Source organism: Anser cygnoides, chromosome 1 (genome assembly GCF_040182565.1).
Source record: "Anser cygnoides isolate HZ-2024a breed goose chromosome 1, Taihu_goose_T2T_genome, whole genome shotgun sequence".
NCBI classification, from domain to species: Eukaryota; Metazoa; Chordata; class Aves; order Anseriformes; family Anatidae; genus Anser; species Anser cygnoides.
Genome location: NC_089873.1, coordinates 208,441,258 through 208,459,514, shown reverse-complemented (window position 1 = coordinate 208,459,514; position 18,257 = coordinate 208,441,258). Strand labels below are relative to the sequence as shown.

Here is an 18,257-nt window from a genome sequence, read left to right as displayed (position 1 = left end):
CACAGAGCAGACAGTGCCTGGCATTCCCCTGGGGCACAGCAAACCTAAATCGCAACGCGTGGAGGAGCCCCAAGAATCCTGCACCGCCAAGGGAAATATTCCAAAATTAAGCTCAGTTTGGGGAAACCAGAGAGCACGGCAGCCACTGAAAGAAAAATTAATTACTTGGTGGTTATCTCCATCAGCCTGACAGTGTAAAACGAAGCGGGGGATGAAGAGGAGCAAGAAAGCAGAGCCCAGTGAAAGCACCTCTGCTTCCCCAGGGGAAGCCGCTCTATCGACAGCTGCATCGATTTTCAAAATGAATTCCCAGCCCGCTTCCCGCAGCGACCCGAAGCCCGAGAGCAGCAGCGGGAGTGAATCCATGGCTCACGTACTCCATTAGGGCTGGGAGATGAACTCCCTAATAGCAGGTGAGAGATGGATGGCCTCGCGGGCCCGGGAGGGGATTGCGCGGGCTGGGAAGATAAATCCTGCTGCTGCAGAAGGGGACTGCTGAGATTGCTTTTTTATATTTTATTTTTAATGTTTTTTTTTCTTCTCTTTTTTTTTTTTTTTTACTAGAGAAGAAAGGGAATCTTGCATGCCCGGGTCACACACTGATGGTGGGTCCATGCTGGGCACTTGGCAAACATCCTTCGGGGGTCCCATCTGGATGCCTCTGGGCATTGTTCTCACCAACGATGCTCAGCTCACTCTGGGCAGAACCCCAAAAAATGTTGTTTCCCCATCCATCACCACCATCTGCCTTTGCAGCCAAGGATAAGCCCACGGCCCTCGTTCATTTAACAGCGCGGATGAAACCTCCCAAATCCCTTGGCTTTACGTTGAGATCTTGAGTTTATGTAGAGGGAATGCATCGAATATAGCCAAGGAGGGATGAGGTCTTGTTCCAGCTCCTATGGCTGTTCCCAGAGGGGCAGAGTTAAGGTTATGGAGCGGGGCCATATGGGAAGTGTCATCTTAACCCCATGTTTCCTGGCCGGAGCTCCTCCGAGGTTGGGGAATTCGACTCTCACGGTCTGCAAGAGGCGGCGTTGGACGCCCACAACCTAAAACCCGATGTCGACAGCACGGCTTGCATGCAAAGAGCTCGTTGGGCTCGTGCTGCAGATGCCGTCCTGATCCCTGAGATGAGAACCAGAAGCAACAACGCCCCGGTGCCAGGCGGGTTTCGGTCAGCTGGAGGCGTGGTGCTCTCTGGTCCGGGTTAAGATGTGCCTTTTCGGCCGTATGTCGCAGCAAGGGGAAAAGAAATCCTCATCGGGACTTCGTCCCCGAAGAAGAAATATGCAGCTACAAGTACGGCCGGCAGCGGCCCTGACTAGGCTGGGAGCCAGGATTTTTTTATGAATGTTTTCGATCCCCCAAAGCGGTATTTCCCTCACTGCTGACAGCTCTGAAGTCCCTCGCTTCCAGCAGTCGGCTAGTGCTATGTGCACATCCCTTTACACAATGTTCCTGCGCTTATCTGAGTGCAATAATTACTCAGTCTCCTTTGGAAATTGTTCCTCAGAACAGCTTTTTTATTTTTATGTTTATTTTTTTCACTGTAGCAGCAACGTTAGCTTTCCCCCCTGAAGGCAGAGGCTGCAGCTACAACCCCCTGTAACCCACAGAGGTGGAAAGGTGGTGGTGATTTTCAGCCGGGGCTAAATTCCTGTGCTCCCATCAATGCTTGCAGCAAGGAACAAGGTTTCCTCTTTTTTTTTCTTTCTTTTTTGCCTGAAATTGGCTGTGATGCACACAACACTCTGGCCAGGGAGAACTACCCCAAGCACCCTTGCAAATAAAGGTTTCCCCAAACTGCCTTGCAAGTAAAACCCCAAAATGCCTCTCTGGGTGATGCTGTGCCATGCTCTGGAGGCTGTGCTCCATCGGTCACTATCTGTGAGCCATCATTTCGGCTGGGGACCACGCTTTGGCTGTGCCACCCCTCTGTGACGGGAAACCACAAAGCTTCGGACTGTGCTGCTGACTCCTTGCCGGCCACAACTCGTGGCCGACGATTATTTTTAATTTGGGGAGGGAATAGAGAAACCCGCTAGAAATAATCCCTAGGAGAGCGCAGAGGCGTCCTCATGCACTATTCTTTCCCCCAGTATTTGGAGCAGCTCCATTAGGAAAAAAAACAAAAACGGGGGACAAAACCCCATGGGGATCCGCCTGCGCCTCCACTCTTGCTGCCAGCTCACTGCTAGAAAAAAAATAATAATTAAAAAAAAAAACAAAGAAGAAGACAAACAACCCTACCAAAACAAGCCCTCCGCGTGCTTCTCCTGGCAGGGACAGAGCAAACAACACGTCCCGGGGATGAGTCACTGCCAGGACGCCCTGGGATGCTGCGAGGATGAGTGCGGCACCTGGGGAATGTTTATTTCCCCAGCTCTCGGAGCCGGATGGCATTCGAAAAAAGGCATCATCGGGCTGAGGACATGTGCAGAGCCGACGGCTAAAGGTTTTCTCCAGCGGGTTGGTGGGGAAGGGCGTCTGATTTGCCCTCTCGAGGAGCTGCAGAAGAGGGTGCAGGGACTGTAATAATCACTGCTGCCCAAATTTTGGCAGCAGAGCTCTCCAAAACTAAGGATGGGGCAAAGTGGGGCTGACCGCAGCTGCATCCTTCACTGCAGAGGAGCCCAAAGGAGTAAAATGAAGTCCTCTTGGGCTTCTCGGCTGTTATTTTCCAGCTGATTTCTGCTGCTTATTTCCATTTTCTTTCAAGAAACCGTGCTGCACCGACTGGCTAAGGGAAAGGAGCATCTTCGCTTCGCAGACAGGGATCAGCTGCTAAGGGCATGGTTTCTCTTTCCCAATTTCAGCCATCCAAATGATTTTTGGCCTAGGCTGCTCCCCTTAGGTTTTCTCTACTGCTAACAGTGAAAAACCCCAATTACTTGCGCATCCAACATAGGATGGGAAGAATTACCCCAGAAAGAGGTGACGGGAGAGGCAGCGAGGCAAAGATCAGTGGAAATAAATAGCATCGTTCCTGCCCATTAGTGCCAGAGCCCTGCTTGTATTTGCACAAAAACACTAAAAAATAGGGCGAACGCAAGCGATTTCTTCAGCGTTCGCCTTGGAGGGGCATGGGAACAGGGGGAAAAATCCCAGTGCTGGGGAGAAGAGGAGAGAGAGGAGAGGGAAAGGAGCCAAGTCAGATCATCCTGACCTCAACGCGTTACATATCCCAGCTATCTGAACAGAAATCGATTCTCTGAAGGACAAAGGGGCAGGAGGGAGAGTGACAAAAACAGCCGAGCGATGTTTGTCGCTGTAGCCAAAAAAAAAAAATAAATAAATACCCCAAAACCCTCGGGAACACCCCTTGGCAGCGCTGACCTGGCTCTGCATGGTATCGACACACCCTGCGGCCACCCTTTACAGAGCGAATCCTTTCGTGTCAATATTTGGAGGGCAAAGCAAAGGGATGCGTGGTGCCTGCAGCCCCGGTGGCTCTGCGACCTTGAGCATCCCACCTGGGACACCCTTGTCAGAGAGCTCTGCTGGGGGACAGCGACCTAAAGCTGGGGACGAAGGACAGGTTTGAAACGTTAAAGCCCTTTTTATGGAAAGCTTAGGTTCCAGGAGAGCAGAGAAAAAACTTTTGCTATGAGGAAAATGCGAACCTGCTTTACTTATGCATGATTTAGTGCCATTTCGATTCGAGGGAGAGCACAGGAGGCCCAAATATTTGCACTTTGTATTACAGGAGAGCTGCCATCCCCGGCTCTTTACAGAAGTAATTTATTTCCAGCTCTCCTTACCTTGGGGGAGAAACATTATAACTCCCCGCTTGCTTGGGGAGTCAATAAAACATCGGTGCTGTTACAGGGCTGCTTTACGATCACCCAGCAAAGAAGTGATGGGGAAAGGATGGGATCCCCAAATTTCTCCTCTCCTCTTCCCTTGGGACTTTTGTATGCATGCATAGGACAAAAATGCAGGAGTTTGGCCCCGTTTTTCTCTCCATGGCCGCAATACAGTGTCCCTGAACCAGAGAGCGGGGGCTACAGACATACCCTGTCTGTAGGGTTACAGACAGGGGGCTACAGACATACCCTGTCTACCTGCCAGGATCATCTAAAGAAATCCTAAAGGTGAATCCGTACTTGAGATGTTGAGGGTAAAATGCAGGGAACAAAATCTCTGCAAGCAATGGGAAGACTGCGTCTTGCACAACGTGAACTCTGCAACACCGATGCTCCAGCAAAAAAAAAGCAAAGTGCCACAAAAGCCATCCTGGATTTCTGTATCCATCATTAAAAACCCGAGTCCAGCCCATTTTGCAGTCTATTAACAGTGCTCAGTGGAGGCAGAGAAAGAAAAGGTCCCTTCCTGGGAGCTGCTCTCCTTGCCATCGGGTTAAAGATGCCCATGACCCGCCAACATCTATGCATACAGAAATCACGAGTTCAATCGCAGAAAAGGCTTCAGTATCAGCTAAAACCTCCACGTTTCCCCCTCCCTCTTCTTTTTAAGATGTAATGATTGGCAAAAAGGACTTGGAATTTATTCCCCACACGTCGCCATAATCAAATAAGATGCTAATGCTATTAACATGGGACCTTGCATCGCAAATGACTTAGAATCATATTCCCTTTCCAAGTACCAGAGTTTCATTTAAATCGGTCTCCACAGCAACTGGAAGCAAAATGTGGGATGAAAATCTTCCTGGCTGGGCACGGCGAGTGAGGAATTTCACGGTGGAGCTTGTAGCCATGAAGACGGTTTGGTCCCGCCGTGGTTGGTGGGCTCGTGCCAGCCATCTTCCACCCAACTGGTTATCAGCTCCTCACAGGTAACCAGTGACAGGACCAGAGGGAATGGCCTCAAGTTGCACCAGGGAAGGTTCAGGTTGGAAATGAGGAGACATTTCTTCTCAGAAAGAGCGGTCAGGCGTTGGGACGGGTTGCCCAGGGAGGTGGTGGGGTCCCCGTCCCTGGGGGTGTTCAAGGAAAGGTTGGACGTGGTGCTTGGGGACATGGTTTGGTGGGCGACATTGGTGGTAGGGGGGTGGTTGGACCAGGTGATCCTGGAGGTCTCTTTCAACTTTCATGATTCTGTGATTCTATGATAATGAACCCGCTTGTCCAGGAGGACCTCAAGCCATCCCGATGGAGAAGGAGCAAGTAGACACGAGGTTTATGTAGCCATGAAGCTTCCTTGGCTCTCCTTCCCACAGATGGTTTCGAAATGGCCTCAGGGGAGATGCATTTGACAACTGGTTTTGTTCATGATAAATCGATTCTCATCTGTTAAATTCCATCCAGACTATTTGTAAATGGTCTAGGGCAGCGTAGCCCCCGGTCATGGGCCAGACTCCCTTATTTTAGGGCTGTACAAGCACAGACCAGGAAAAAGGTGTTTTCTGCTGGCTTCTCTTCCTTCACTTCATCTGCTCTGCTCACAAGCTCCCCTCAATGAGCACCATCTCCCACCAGGACCTAGGATGGGGAGAACCTGCAGCATCCCCTGGCCAGTGCCCACCAGATGATTGCGTGGTTTCATCCCATGGAAAATGCTTCCTAAAGTCATTTGAAGATGAGCTAAGCTTCGTCATGCCATGGCTGGGAAGCTGCTGGATAGAAACCAGCCCTCATTTCCCATCAAAATGTTTTCCCAGCCACTCCACTCGTCTTCCCTGCACTTGTTTCACTCTTTGGTCATCATTACATCAGCGGGCACGGTGCGATCCTCATCCCGGTTGGGGCTTCTCGGCGTTCCCCTAATAAAACGAATGTCAGCAACGCGGCCCGCAAAAACGTCTTTGAGAGCAAAGTCAGCAAGTGGGAGGTGTCTCGCTCGAGAGCGGCTGAAAGTTCACGCAATGAAAAGAAAGCAGCCCCGACCAGCCTCTGGGCTCTGTTAGTAATTATCTGGGCTCCGGTGGGTGTTAAAACATCTGTACTGGTTTGGCAGGGAGCGGGGAGCGCGGCTCGTGCCAAAGGCAAGGACTGGCGTGGGCTGAAAGCAGCACAGTGATGCTTTCGCGCGGTCTTCGTGCTGAGAAACACGGGGCTGGCAGCCTCTCCTTGCGAGTGCTTTTGGGTTGGGGTCATCCCTGTCCCCATCCCTGTCCCTGCTGGGACCGTCCCGTGGAGGAGCTGAAGGTCCTTAAAGGAGACTTAAAGTTGGTTGGAGCCCCGAATCCTGCTGGGTTTAACATCCCCCTGGACTTTGCCAGCAGTTCATCTCCACGTCACGCTCTCGTGGTTCTTATTTCTAGGGAGAAATGTTTGCATGTGGACGCCCCCCATCTGGCTCTCTCCCCCCTGGATATTGCAGCACTGAGCAGCTCCCGGCACAGCTGCTGCTGTTTGAACCTTGTGCAGTAAAGCTCGGGCTCCTTTGGGGGTTATTTTTAACGCGGAGCAGCAGCGGGGCTGGGTTTAGTGGGGTAACAGAGCGTAGAGAGGAGCTTGGCCCTCAGCAGCATTTGTCACAATCTCCCTGCGAGGAATATTTTTGGACTTTGGCATTCCTCGTTCCCTGACTCAGGAGCAAAACATCCTCCAGCATCTATGGACTGGAGCAAATTCCCTCTCCCCTGGTGCTCTCTCACAGGATGGGAACAATCCCATGCGCTCTCCCTGTGCAGCATCTCTTCTCTTTCCTCTTTCTCCTCCAGACACAGCTCGCAAAGCACCACGAACCCATCCCCAACACCCAGGAGAGCCAGACTACGTTAGCACCCTTGTGCCTGTGCCCGTCTCCTCGTGCTCACCACAGATGGTAGCAGCACCCAGACCAAAATCCCGAGCCTCCTGCCCGGCGCATCTCCCGCGTTTCCCGCTTGGCTTAGCACCAGCTGAGAAATCTTCTGACATCCTCCAGCTGCAACGTGCCACTCGATCAAACGGGAGCTTGCCAAGGCGTCGTCCGCAGCCAGAAATTACGAGAAACCTTCAGAGGGTATAAGGGAAATTTTAGTGGAGGGGGAGAAGGTCAAGGTGGTTCGATTCCTTCTCGATGGATCGCTTGTTGGGGGGTGGATCATGGTGTTTTGGCTGAAAATCGTTGGGATGCACTTCTGTGATTTTTTTTTTTGAAATTCATTCCAACTTGGAATCAAAATGTATGAATCAAAACCGAGGCTGAGGATGGATGGAAATGAATTCCAAGGAAGAAGAGCACACTGAATTTTTACCACTGCGGAGCTTGCGATGCACTTGCCGCCCGCTCGGCTTGCTCGGAGCTGAGCCTCCGTATGCGACTTCTGCGAGCTCCTTCCTTACAGGAATGGGATTTGTCATATTTTAATTTCTAATTAAATTCTAATCTCTAATCACCACGAAAACCATGCCCTAACAAGGCTGCTGAAGAGGCTCTGGGTCAGATCCAGTACCTGGTGCCCCCTTATCCCTGTTGCAGAGTCCTTCACCCGTGAGATGAAATACGGCTTGGCAGCAAATACAGCACGGCACTGGCCACAGGAATGCAGGAATTACCCGGAGCAGATCAGAGAAGCCAGCCTGCTCCAGCTTTCCACTTCCAAAAGCTCCAGAGAAAGCTGGGAACTTCACAGGGATCGCTCCTGCAGCAGCAGGAAAAACTGATTTATGCCTTGCTTCCTCATTTCCAGCACTTCTTACCGCAAATATTTTCACTCCACTGATACAACCATGGGCGTCCTTGAGCCAATGGAAGTTTGGGAAGGAGGAGAAGCCATGGGAATACAGACATTGGGACTGAGACATTAAAATAAAAATAATTGTAACGACTTTAAAAAATACACCAGAGAGCCCTCCAGGAAAAAGTCTTCTCTATCAAGAATTTCGGAGACAAATCCCCTGGCAGATAAGAAGGTGGCCTGTGACCAGGTTTTGACCCTACCACTAATTGTCAAAAGCAACCATCCACTAGCAAAAAGGCTCATCATGGATTTTATGGATTTCGAGTGGGTATTTGAAAGACTCCATCATGACTCATTGGAGAGCAATTCGAGCTGTTAGGGCCAGCCAGCCAAAATAATTAACCATCGTAAAGGCTTTCTGTCAAGGTTGAGCCTGCACGAAGGGTACGCAAGCTTCAGGGAATCGTTTCCCCAGAAAAAAAAAATAGCAAATGCAGTGGGTCACTCGACTCCAGCTTACTCTCAAAAGCAATGGCACACAAGAGCAGGGGCAGTTGATGTATCTGGCAGTGAGTGACGGGAGGCAATCACAGCAAAATTTGGCAAGCAGCAGCTGCATTGGCCAGGAGAGGACTTGGTCATGCGCAGCGTGATGAAACCTTGTAGGTGAAATGTTGTTTGCCATCCTAATAAACAGATACAAAGGGTGGGACTCCAGCGGGGCTGTGCCCCTTCCCACCTTGGAGGGGATGCTACCAGGGAACTCGTGCTCCGCTTTTACCTGCTGGGATTGCTCCTCACCGTGCTCTGAGGTCTGATATTTCCCCGCAGGGTCATTTCATGAAAATCACAGAAGCACAGAAGATTTGGGGTAGGGATGGACCTCTGGGGATGGTCTAGTCCAACCTCCTGCTCTGGACATGGGCAGCTCAGGGCTGTGTCCTGCTGGGTTTTGAGTAGCTCCAAGGACATAGACTCCACAGCCCCCAGTGTTTGAGTGCCCTCACACTAAAAAGTGTTTTTTCTTTATTATTATTATTCTTTTCTTTTCGGGAGCTGTGGCCAAGTGTCCCTTTTAAAACCACTTCTAGCTTGGAGGGGTCAGGTACCATCAGCACGCTGCCTCCATCAGCAAAAGGCAGAAGTTTGGTGCTTGTGCGGTCCCTCTATGAGGACTCTGAAAAATGTTCTCAGCCTTCCTGTAGGGAGCCAGGATGTGGCCAGGGCACCCACGGGGCATTTGCACGTGCTCCTGTATTCCCCAGATCAGGTGTAACCCTCCAGTCCCAGATAATAAATTACCTTTGCTGGAGCTCTGACAATGTAGCACACTAAATAATGCAGCAGTATGCTTGAGAAGCAGGCAGCAATTATAACCAAAGCACAGAAGCCATCTAGGGAAGAAGTGTTATCTTTACAGATAAAATCAGTAATAAATGCTACTGCATTCATAAATAAAAATCAGTCTGGAAACAAACGCTGAGTGGTGTCATGGAAAGTTCACAGCAATCGACAGCTTCACGGCTCCTTCCTGCTTCATGAGCATATTCACTCAGAGGCTTTCAAGGCTTTAGAAAGCTTTCTCTTCACTCAGGCTTCGTTTTAATTGGAAATATAAAGCAAGGCAAAGCAGTAAACAAACAGGCATGGGGGTCCGGGAAATGAGAGTTTAAATCTGTCCTGGCTTTTAGCACGCTTCACAAAGCAGAGCTTAAGGGGTATAAAACGTGGCCCGCGTCGAATGCTGGGGAAAAAACAACGTGAAATATAGGGGGGGAGTAAAGGGGAGGTATGTTGGCTTGTGGGGAAAAAGAGCCATGATGTGAAAAGCAGCCCGAAATGAGCCGACTCGAAGGTCACTGATTTCCTCCCTCATCCTCCAGCTTGCTCGCGCACACGTTTTGGGGTTCTGCATCCATCGCTTTTCCTGGGTTGAGCTCTATGTGTGGGGCATCCGCATCTCCTAAGCGTGTAACTGGGGCTTTGAAGACACGGGGTGCAGCAGGGCAAACCCCAACGCTTCCCAGCCCAGGACCCTTCTGGGAAATATCAGCACAGGCAAATCCAACCGCGAGTTTCCTCCCAGCTGGCTGACGCCCAAAATGCCTCCCTCCTTCCCTCCCTCCCTCCTTTGGTTGTGCTCAGGCAGTGCTCCTTCACCGGTCACTTTGCTCCAAGCCCATCAGCTGTTTTTCTTTTCGAAGGCTTTTGCGTGGTTTTGCTTTCTGATCTGATGCTGATACCGTCTGCCGCGCTCATTTTTCCACGGTCACTAAGTCAGCCTAAAAATTCCTCGGCGCCCATTAAACTAATGGGGCTGACCTGATGCGTGCAGGGCTTGCAGCGATAAAAGCCAATTAGAAAATGAAGAATTATTTTAAATGGCTTTCTCATTCGGGGTACCTGGTCCAGGAGGCAGCCCTGGGCAGGGCTGAGAGGCGTGAACACGGCGTGCCAGCCTCTGCTGGGAAGGCTGGGCAATGCGCTCTGCTCTAATAAAACATTAAAAAAAACCCAAAAACTCTTGAACTTGACATTTCTTCCTCCCCTCCCAGCTCAAATCCCAGCCCTAGCTCAGCGAACCCAGTGGGACCTTGGCCAGGAAAGGGCAGGATTTTCCCCAACGGTCCCAACCCTCCAGCTCTATATTTATCTCCAGCAGAGGCTGGACAGCGTTGCACCGGGCGCCTGCTGGGAACCAGTCAAGAAGGACTAGAATATTTGGTTGTCGGTCTTTTTTGGAAGCTGCACGTGCATCTTCTTTTCTGCTGGTTGGTGGTTTTATTACTTGCAGCAGGAGAGGAGGATTCTTTGCCTGTAAACCCAGCTGCGTCCTCTGCCAGCTCCCATCGCTGCTGGGTACCTTTAGAGGGGGCTCAACCGGCACCGTTCTGCTGGGGGCTCTCCCAAAATGACAGTGCTATGGCTTTTGCAATTATACAGCCAAGACATCTCCTGGATTTTTCCAGCCCGCCAAAATGTCCAGAGCCAAAATAAAATTTAACAAATCCTAAACTCCCAAATTCTAAAGAAAATGTTGATTCAGCTTTGCAAGCCTCAGGCATCCAATGGCATCAAACCCTTGAAGCCAAAGGCTTCCTAATCATGCAGATACCTTAAGACTTTTTCTCTTGCTTTCTGGTTTCCAAAGCCCTCTGTACCCCTGCTTTGGTCTTTTTCTTGGCACCTGAATGGGCTTGAAATCTGCTCTTGGTGTTCGCTCTGGTCCTGCAGTGCTTCTGGTAACACAACGTGATGAAGAGCCGAGTACAGCAAGCAAAGAAAGGTATGGAAGAACAGTAGGGCTTGGTCCTCCTCTGATGCAAATAAAACGATGACGAATGATTCCACCTCATCTCCAACATCTCAAAGGCCCAGAGAGCGGTCCTGAGATGGACGGGATTCATCTCAACGTGGTTTTAGGAGTTTATGAGGTGGACGTTTCCACCTGAGCTCAGCAATCCTAATTCTCTGGAGAGTCAAGGGAAAGAAACAGGCACTTTTAGGGTGCTAAATTATTTTCTTTGCAAACGGATTCGCCCCATTTCAGACATCTTTTCCCACCTTTGCCCCCAAAGTGGGCATATTATAACCAACTGCCAACGGCAGCGGCTCCCTCTCCAAAAGGCCAGGGGAATCGCAGCAAGGGGAGCCCGACGGGTTGGGAGAAATCTGCAACGGTCTTTGCCTGTTTCTTTCTTCCAGGAGCGAATTCCTGGTTGTCAGTGGCTCTCGGCTCTCCAGCAGACTCATTAGCACCTGAACTAGCTCATCTCCAAAGGGAAAGAGGGAAAAAAGGCAGGGGGGAGAGAGTGGGGGGGGGGGGGGGGGGAAGTCAGCAGGCACTTAACTGCTCTCAAGCTGCTCCTTTGTGCCAAGACCACTCCATCTCTGGTATTGTTTACACTGAAATAAAAGCTGAACAGTGTCAGATCCTAAAATAACTTGCTGTTTGTGGCTCAGGAAAACCAGGGTCAGGGAAGTTTGGAGCAAATTTAAAGAGGCAGGATGACTAAGGGCTAGGCTAGGGCTCCTACAAGGAGGCGTCCGCAGGCGGACGAAGCTCAGGAATGAGCCTGGTGCAAAGTTAGTTGGGGTCTGTGGGTCCCCAGCCCCACTCCAGCCGGGCTGGATCAGGCCTCGGGGTGAGATGTGCCATCCCCACGTGTGAATCTGCAGCCACGATTGTTTCCCTTGCTAGGCAAAGTCAGCACGCGTTGGAGAAGGACGGAAGCACAGCGGGATTGACCAAATGCCCCCTAGATGTCTAGGTGTGAAATACGGTGATTTAAAAGGAGCTCCATGATGCTGAGCGTAGAAAATGTTGACGGGAACACCGAGGGAAAGGCTGCATCTACTTATAGGGACTGTAGGGTGAGAGGAAGAGGCTCAAGGACCCCAAATTGCCATCCCGATGCAGGCCACTTCCAAGTCCCAAATGGGGCAGGGCAATTAGGTCTTTGGGTAGGTTAACGACGTACACGGAAGGAACCAGAGCAGATCTGCCCCATGCCCACCACAGCTCAAGCTCAACTCAACCACGACCTCGCTCGTCGCTTGCCAAAGCGCCCCATAGACTGCAAAGTCAAAGCCAAGGCCAAGAAACGAGTCAAAAGAAGCTGAAACGTCGAGTCCTGGCCCGTTTTGAGGGTGCAGGGCTCAGTCTGGCTGCCTGCTTGGCTGCCCTTAGGTGGCAGCGCTGCCTGCAGATCCCGAAACACAGCACTTGGGGCTTGGGGTGCCTTCAGAGACCCAAGGACAGCCCCACGCCTCCCTCCTTGCCCCCATTTCTCGGCCTCCAGCGAGCTCCCCGGCCCGCTGCGGGGCTTGCAGCTCATCCAGGGTGCGAGCAGGGAAGGAAGCAGGCGTGTGCCGGGCACAATAGCAAGGAAGTACCTGGTCATTAGGGTTTCCCCTCTGGTTTCGTTCCTCCTGGCCATGGCAGAGGTGGAGGCAGCGGGAATCGGGGGGCTGCCCCGGGGCTGTCCCCTGGTTTGGGCTTCCCGGTGCCTTGCTGAGCTTTGGGGCAGCTCCCAGCCTCCAAATAAACCTTCGGGGGTTGTGTAGTGCTGTGCTTTCCTCCCTGAGCTCAGCAAAGCCGGAACCAGCGGGGTGAGAGGCGTCGCTGGCCTGATATGGGACCGAGATGTTTTTTGGGGGGAAGAGGGAAGGGAGCAGGAGCAGCCACATGCTGCGGGTCGGGAGCAAGCTGAGTGGAAGGAGGAAGGCGAGTCCCCCTCTTCCCAGCTGGGAAACCATCAGCCCTGCAGACTTAGCAGGCAGAGACACTCAGCTCGCCATTAAACATTAATGCCCGGCCCTGGCTGGCACTCGGCGAGCCGGTAAAAGCCTGGGGAGCGCTGGGGATTGATCCCAGCCGGGATGCACAGCACCAGCCCCGAGCTTGGAGGCTGGAGCAAGGAGGGAGCCGGCCCCTGCGAGCACCTCGCAGCAAGGAGGGCCACAGATAAAAGAAACGAAGTTCCCGGATGATAAAAAAAAAAAAATAAAGAGAAGAAAAAGCACTCGACGACCCTCCTTTTTGGCTGGGGACGAGCGTGCCCGGGCTGGGAGGGAGAGGCCACCGCTGCCAAACGCAGCCCACGGGGCAGGAGCCGAGCGCCGGCCCTTTCCCACGCCCCGCTCAGCCTCACCGAGCGCCTTCAGCTCGCAGCAGGGGCGGTCACTCATCCACTGAGCCACTGCTGCTCTTTCTGCTCTGATTTTTTCACCGCGGCCAGGCTGCTGCCCGTCAGGGAGAAGCTGTAGGACGAGCGCTGGGAAGCCTTGGCCATGGGGGTGAGATGTCACGGCTGAGCCGAGACGTGCAAACTGGGCTGAAACACTGCAGATATTCCCCTCCCTCCCTCCAGTGCAGGGTAAAACCCCTAGCACGAGGGCAGTAACACAGCGCGTGATAAAATATTGAAATCCCCCGGGGGTTTGATCAGTGTCCATGAATCAAAGCCCTGGGAGAGCCTGTGCCCCATGGAGGAGGCAGAAGAAAAGGAGCAGGGAGGCGAATGGGGGCAGCATTAGGAAAGTACCTACTTCTTAATCCATCCGAAATAAGTGACCCGTGCACGGGACCCCTGCGAGGACACGCTCACCGCACGCTGCTCCAGGAGAAATTAAATTATAAGCTGCCATAGCTGCAGCAATGAGTCCTAGCAGAAATAGGAAACATCGGGGTTTTCTCCCGGAGGAGCAGCTCCGGGAAGGGTTAATGGCAGATGAGATATGTTTAGCGGCCTTTATTTATTTATTTCCCCCCCCCCCTTTCTTTCTTCCCCCCCACCAAACAAAAGCGCATGAGAAAATACAGCGCGCAGCTGAGACCTGGCCGCCTGCCCACTAGGGCAGGGAAAATGCAGATGGCTGGAAACACAGCGCGGTGCCCACGAGCTTGGGAGCCTGCCACAGCCCACGGCGGAGGGGCCCTGGGAACCCGGCGGCCGCGGGATAAGAAGAAAAATTCACCCCAAACGAGGGCGCCGGTGGCGATGCTGGGATGGGGCCGGCACCCGACGGAGGGCGAAGCTGACGCAAGCCAGCGAGGGGACAAAACCAGCCCGAATCCCACCCTAAAAGCAAGGAAAATCTTGGTGGATTTGTTTTTTTTTTTTGCCACATCCCTGGCCGCCAGCTGGAGAAAGCGTCGGGGTTGCCCTCCTTGTGAGGCTGGTGTGGTCCGAAGGCGGGCATTAGCTACCGAAGCAGCGAGGTGCTAGCAGAAACAAAGAGCTGCACGGGGCTGGGTAAACACCTGGGAGTGAATTTCATTTCCCTTCTCCCGGTAAAAGCAATCTCGCTGCTCTGCAGCTCCTTCCAGGAGGCTTTGGTGATGCTGGGGCGGCCGCGGGACCGCGACTCCGCTTCCACCTAAGTCCCCGAGGCTGCAGCCAGCTCCCTTTTGATGAGCCAGATGTGTAGCGCAGCTGGCGACCGGCGGCAGCAGCACGATGTTGAATTGTGCTCGACTCCATCCGTGTCTTAATCCTCAGAGCCTTCCAGTCTAGACAGGACACGACCGACTAATGTAAAAACCAAGCGAGAGAAAATCGACCGCCTCCCGTCGCGCTGCCAGCAGAAGGAAGCATCAAAGGGCACTTTGCCCGTTTTTTTTGGGGGGGGTTCTTGCAAAGGTGTTTGGCTTTTTTTTTTTTCCTGCAGAGGGGAACTTGCAGCCCCTCAGGGCAGTGTGCGTCCCACTTTGGGATCACAGCCGCTTTTGGGGCTGCTTAAAAGCAAGTGAGGTCCCTCCTGATGCGGGGTGTCCCTCCCAGCAGGTAATCCAGCTGTGTTCACAGCTTCAGCAAACGCTTGCAGGTGATGGAGCTTCACATCTCCTGGCCAGGACGTGAGGAACCCGGCTTCGGGGCCAGATCCAGGCAGGCTTTGGGGTTAGGGTGCTGCAGCCACGGGTGCCGTGTCCCCGGGAACGGGAACAACCTGCAAGATGCCCACGGGAGCTTCCCCGGTGGTTTCTGGTCTCATTACGCCTGTCTGCTGGGATGGTGGTGGAGGTAATTTATGGGTATAATTACCACGGAGCTATCCCTGCCTCTGATGGTTAGCTTTTCCTTCCATTTTTGGGGCATCCAGTTCCTGACTCTTACCACCAGGCTGCAGTGAGCCTGCAAGCTCAGCCTTGAGCCCTTGGTGTTACCCAGCCCGGCACAAACGCGATTTCATTTCAGAAATCCAGAGGGATTTCCCAAATTAGCCACCCAGAGGGTGGCCAGGTGAGCTGCCAGGAACCTCGTGGGGTTCAACGAGGAGAAGTGCGGGGTCCTGCCCCGGGGGAGGGACAGCCCTGGGCACCTGGACGTGCAGGCAGCCTTTGAGCCCGTGACACGGACGCTGTATTCAGCATCAGTTAGCAGCAACGGCAAAGGAAAGGCTCCTTCCAGAGGTCACCGCTTCGGCGAGCACCAAAGCGAAGCCCCAGCCCTGAATAATTCATGCTCCCTCTTTTCTGCAGCATCTGGACACATCTGCTGCATCCTCCGCCTCAGGCTTGCTCGCAGCTGACTCAGAAAATTGCGCTTTGGCAGCCGGGTACTGTTTCAAGTGGGTACTTTCCCTCCAGCGTTAAGCGAGCTGTGATTTTGTTACAAACAGGGATTTTTGTTCCTCTTTTGCTGATGTCACTCCACGGTCCCGTGGGGAACAGCATTTGGATCCCTGCAGTCTAACAAATCCTCGGTTCCCTTCGGGACAGATGGACTTGCAGGCAGGAGATTGTTTTCCCTTTTGATGCCCAGGTTTCTATTTCACCGCAGCCCGGTATCGATCCCGCTGTCCCCGCGCTGGCAGCTCATTTTCCTAAACGGGAAGGAAAAAAAAAAAAAAGTTCCCCCCCCCCCCAAGCTGAACGCAGGCCGAACGGAAAATGCAGAGCTCTTAAAAAGGTGCCTGCGATCTCACCAAACCCCCGACGACCGCGTCGCAACGGGATGTCGTTTATTCAGCATGACCTTTCCCTGCGAGATTGTGCTCGTGGTGTTATCGAGGATCCTTTCTGCCGCTCGCGCGCCCATTGCCAAGGTGACGTCCCGTTTAATGCGTCAGTGGGGGAAGATCGCCCGCGCGCCGCCGCGATGCTTTGTTTGCTGTCCTGCCCGACGGGATCTTGGCAGGGTTTCAGCAGATCGCAGCTGCTCCGTGCTGGACCGAAGCAGACGCAGGCGGGACGTCGTTACGGGGAGCGTTATGCAGGCGGAGCACGAGGCTGGGGTCCCCTTTTTGCAAGGCCGATGTCTGAAGATCTTTTTTTCGGGGTGAGACGGGAGAAAAGTAACGCCCGGAGAGGGTTTATCCTGCGTGCTGCGAGGACGCACGCGGTGTTTGGGAGGAAAGGGCTCTCGGCATGGCACTGGCACCTCCTGGCAGCCACCTCCTTTGGCAGCAGACACTGGGCTGGTTTTGCAGCCCCGGCTGAGCTCCTCCAACCCGTGGCTTGAGGCTTGGGGAAAGCCCAGATGAGATAAAGCCACGGACGAGATAAAGCCATGGACAAGATAAAGCCACGGACGAGATAAAGCCACGGACAAGATAAAGCCGTGGACGAGATAAGGCCACAGACGAGATAAAGCCATGGATGAGATAAAGCAAAGATGCCCACAGCTGATACCAGGCATAGCGGGACTGCGGGGCTGCACCCCAGGTGCTCAGCCCCATCCCGTGCTGTTCAGGATGGATGTGAGCCCTCACGGTGCCTCTGAGCAAGCTGGGCAGCCCTTGAGGAGCAGGAGATGGCAGCTGGTGGCACCGTTTTGAGGAACAGCCCTGGTGGGGTGGGCGTGCAGGTCCCCAGGCCATGCTGGGGACGTGGAGGTGGCTCAGCGGCACTTGAGGCAGCAGCTTGCCAAAGCAAAGCTGGGTTTGGGTGGTGGAACAGCTCCTGCTGCTGCACAAAACCACCCAACATTTACCTCCTCCCGCCCAAGGCTTCCCCAGTGTGTCCCAGGAGAAGGGGAATCAGGTGAGGAGGATGCGGGTGTCCTTCATACAACACAGTGTTGGTGCTGGGGACAACCGCACCAGGAGGAGGGACACGGTCCCATTAAAGCTTCTCACCACACCCCGCCCCACCAAGGGGCTGAAACTTCTGAACAAGGGGGATTTTCACCGCTGAATCCCATGACTCTCAAGGGGACTTTGGTGATGGATGAGGACAGAGGCTGCAGCTAAAAGACACCCCAAACCCCACCAACTTCTCATAAGAGGCTCAGAAGTCTACAGTCACGGGGAAAAAAATAAAATGGGTGGCATGGAGGGGCAAAGCCTGCTCTGCTTTGGATGCCAAAGGTAGGAAACCCTCGTGGAGGTTCCCTGTGTGCTCATCACATCCAGAGATGAGCCAGACCCCAGCCTTGCACGGGGCTGCACCCTTCTCCCACGAGTCCGACTGAAAGAGGTCCTGTAGGGAGGACGGGACAGGACATATTTTGGCTGTGGACACGGTACCTGTGTTCTCCTCGGACTGGTTGAAGCCACAGATCTGGCAGATGCTGCGAACCCACTTGTTCATGTCGTCTTCAGTCTCGGCCACCAGATAGAAGGTCCTGTCGCTGGTCTTGATGTCAAAGATGTAGCTGTCCTGCAGCTCCTTCTTGTTGAAGGTCAGCCCCGCGTCCACTTGCTCGCAGAAATTGAGGTTGATAACGCGTAAAGGTTTCTTGGAGTGGTCATTTTTGTAGTACTCCAGGACGTCGGGGTCGCCGCTCATGCGACCGCTGCGCAGGACAAACCAGCGTTTCTTCCATGCCTGAAACCAAGCAGAGAGGGAGCATCAACCCCACTGCTCAAGCCACGAGGGCCACAAAACCACTGCCATGCGTGGGGTGACACAGGTGGACGTCCCCTTTCCACCCCAGGATGCTCTGGGACTGGGCTTCCATACCAGCAGCGCACAGACCCAGGACTTTGAGACCCAAATCCCGCTGGTTGTTTGGTTAGGTATGAAAATCCTAACGGCTCAATGACCCCGAGAAGTGCTAGTCCTGAGGCTTAGAGCAACCCTGCTCCCACCCCACAGCTCAGCCACACTCTCAGGACCCGAATAGCCTTCGTTCCTCAATGACAAACTGCCAAAATGCCTTTCAGCAGCTTAGAGGAGCCCAGGAGCTTTGGACGCAGCGCCCTGGGTACCCCGTCCATCAGAAAAACCCTAAGAGGG

At 53.2% G+C, this 18,257-nt stretch overlaps 1 protein-coding gene across 4 annotated transcripts in view; it reads right to left on the bottom strand.

The window, feature by feature from the left end:
- GAB2 (GRB2 associated binding protein 2) overlaps positions 1–18,257 on the bottom strand; it is a 97,252-nt gene that overhangs the window by 18,995 nt on the left and 60,000 nt on the right. For all 4 annotated transcript variants that reach the window (XR_010828454.1, XM_013187318.3, XM_066989960.1 and 1 more), the window contains exon 2: positions 17,546–17,846. Coding sequence is in view for 3 of the 4 variants with exons in the window: in XM_066989960.1 (XP_066846061.1) it covers positions 17,546–17,846 (301 nt within the window). In the remaining variant the exon portion in view is untranslated. The remainder of the gene's footprint in view (positions 1–17,545; positions 17,847–18,257) is intronic.